The following is a 1,541-nucleotide window of genomic DNA, read 5'->3' on the forward strand; positions in this document are numbered from 1 at the left end:
TACTTCTCTTTCAGTCAAATTATTTCCACCATGTCCTCTGTTGATTCGATTGTTTCCCTTTATATACTTCATATTTATTCAATTTTAAGATGGTTTAATATTTAAATATTTCAGTTATTCCTATTTTTTTCTTATTTATAGAACTATCATTATTTCATTGTGAAATGAAAACATTTATTTTCTAATTATAATTTTTGGTGCAAACTTTATGGTGTCCCATAAAGTCATGTCTTCGGGTCACTTTGCATTTTTGTTGAATAAACTCATCATTGAATTGAATTACTTTTTTTTTTATTCAGAGCAACACACACCAACATTCACGCATTAACTTTATAAATGTTTTACTTTCTTTATTAATTGAACAAGCACACAAACACACACACCACACACGCACACAAACACACGCACCACACACGCACACAAACACGGCATACTTGAACTAGCGTAATAACCACATATCACACATACAATATGTATATGACAGTTGGGGATATATATGCATTTGAACCAGGTCTCAACTAAACAAATCTGTTTTGTTTTCGGCTTTATGTGTTTGGTAGCCATGAGAAAAATTGATAAACTTGTAAAGGAAAATAATTTCCATTTTGTAACCACTAACCTGAAATTGACTCTTGCTCTTGAATGGAAACAGTTACATTTATGTATTTTTTTAATTTTTGTTACAGAATAAATGCATACGCATGTTTTTACGATGTTATCATAACTTTAAAACGAGTAAAATAGAATATTTCACTATTTTTATTGTCCAAATACGTTAGTTTATATTTTATTTAGAAATTGAACTTTTAAAAAAAAAATTATTCGACATTGTAAATTAATGCGGCGCTTTAGTGTAATTGTTAAGAATGGTAGCACTGCAGTTGCAGAAAATGTAAAGATTTTTCGTGCCCACTACGTGCTATGATAGAAAATAATGAAAAATTAAAATAATAAAAACTGAGGACCCTTTTATGCAAATTCTCGTAATCCCGTTTAATCATTTTTGGTGGGAGATGTTTCTCAAGATTCTTAGTTGATGAAACCTTTACTTTATTATACTAGATTATACACATAATCTTCAATAATTTTTCCCATGGCACAGTGCCAGGGTGCCAGCCACATCTCCCACCTTAGACCGCTACTGCATAAATGCTTTAAAAAAAAAGAAAAAATGTTTCTATCCAATAAAAACCTGTTGGTGAAGCCATTTTTTTCTCTAAAATTATTCAAAGATAAAAATATTGTTTTTAAAATAATCAACGCAAATTAATTAAACTAAATAAATTATGCAATAAAATCTATTTTATTGAATTTAATTAAATGACTGAACATTTTATTTTTTTGAATCTCATTTGCTCGTAATTAATTAAAAAAATAGGAAAAAAAAATTTTTTCCATTTCATTTTTTTATTTTTTCTAAGAAAAATTAATGATTTTTTTATTCTTAACCGCACTGACTTTTGCATAAGAAGTACGTGATGAATCCAATGCCCATTGAGATCAAAAGTGAACAAGCAATGATTATCGTTATGACAATATCG

General features: G+C 28.3%; 1 protein-coding gene across 1 annotated transcript in view; it reads right to left on the reverse strand.

Annotated features, from left to right (window-relative positions):
- Positions 1-860: 860 nt before the first annotated feature.
- The window catches only part of HELRODRAFT_193178 (hypothetical protein), a gene marked incomplete at its 3' end in the record, with an annotated part of 15,724 nt that continues 15,043 nt past the window's right edge, over positions 861-1,541 (reverse strand). The window contains exon 22 of the mRNA XM_009025897.1: positions 861-919. Within this exon, the coding sequence (XP_009024145.1) occupies positions 861-919 (59 nt within the window). The remainder of the gene's footprint in view (positions 920-1,541) is intronic.

The sequence above is a fragment of the Helobdella robusta genome, assembly GCF_000326865.2.
Source record: "Helobdella robusta unplaced genomic scaffold HELROscaffold_44, whole genome shotgun sequence".
Lineage (NCBI taxonomy): Eukaryota > Metazoa > Annelida > Clitellata > Rhynchobdellida > Glossiphoniidae > Helobdella > Helobdella robusta.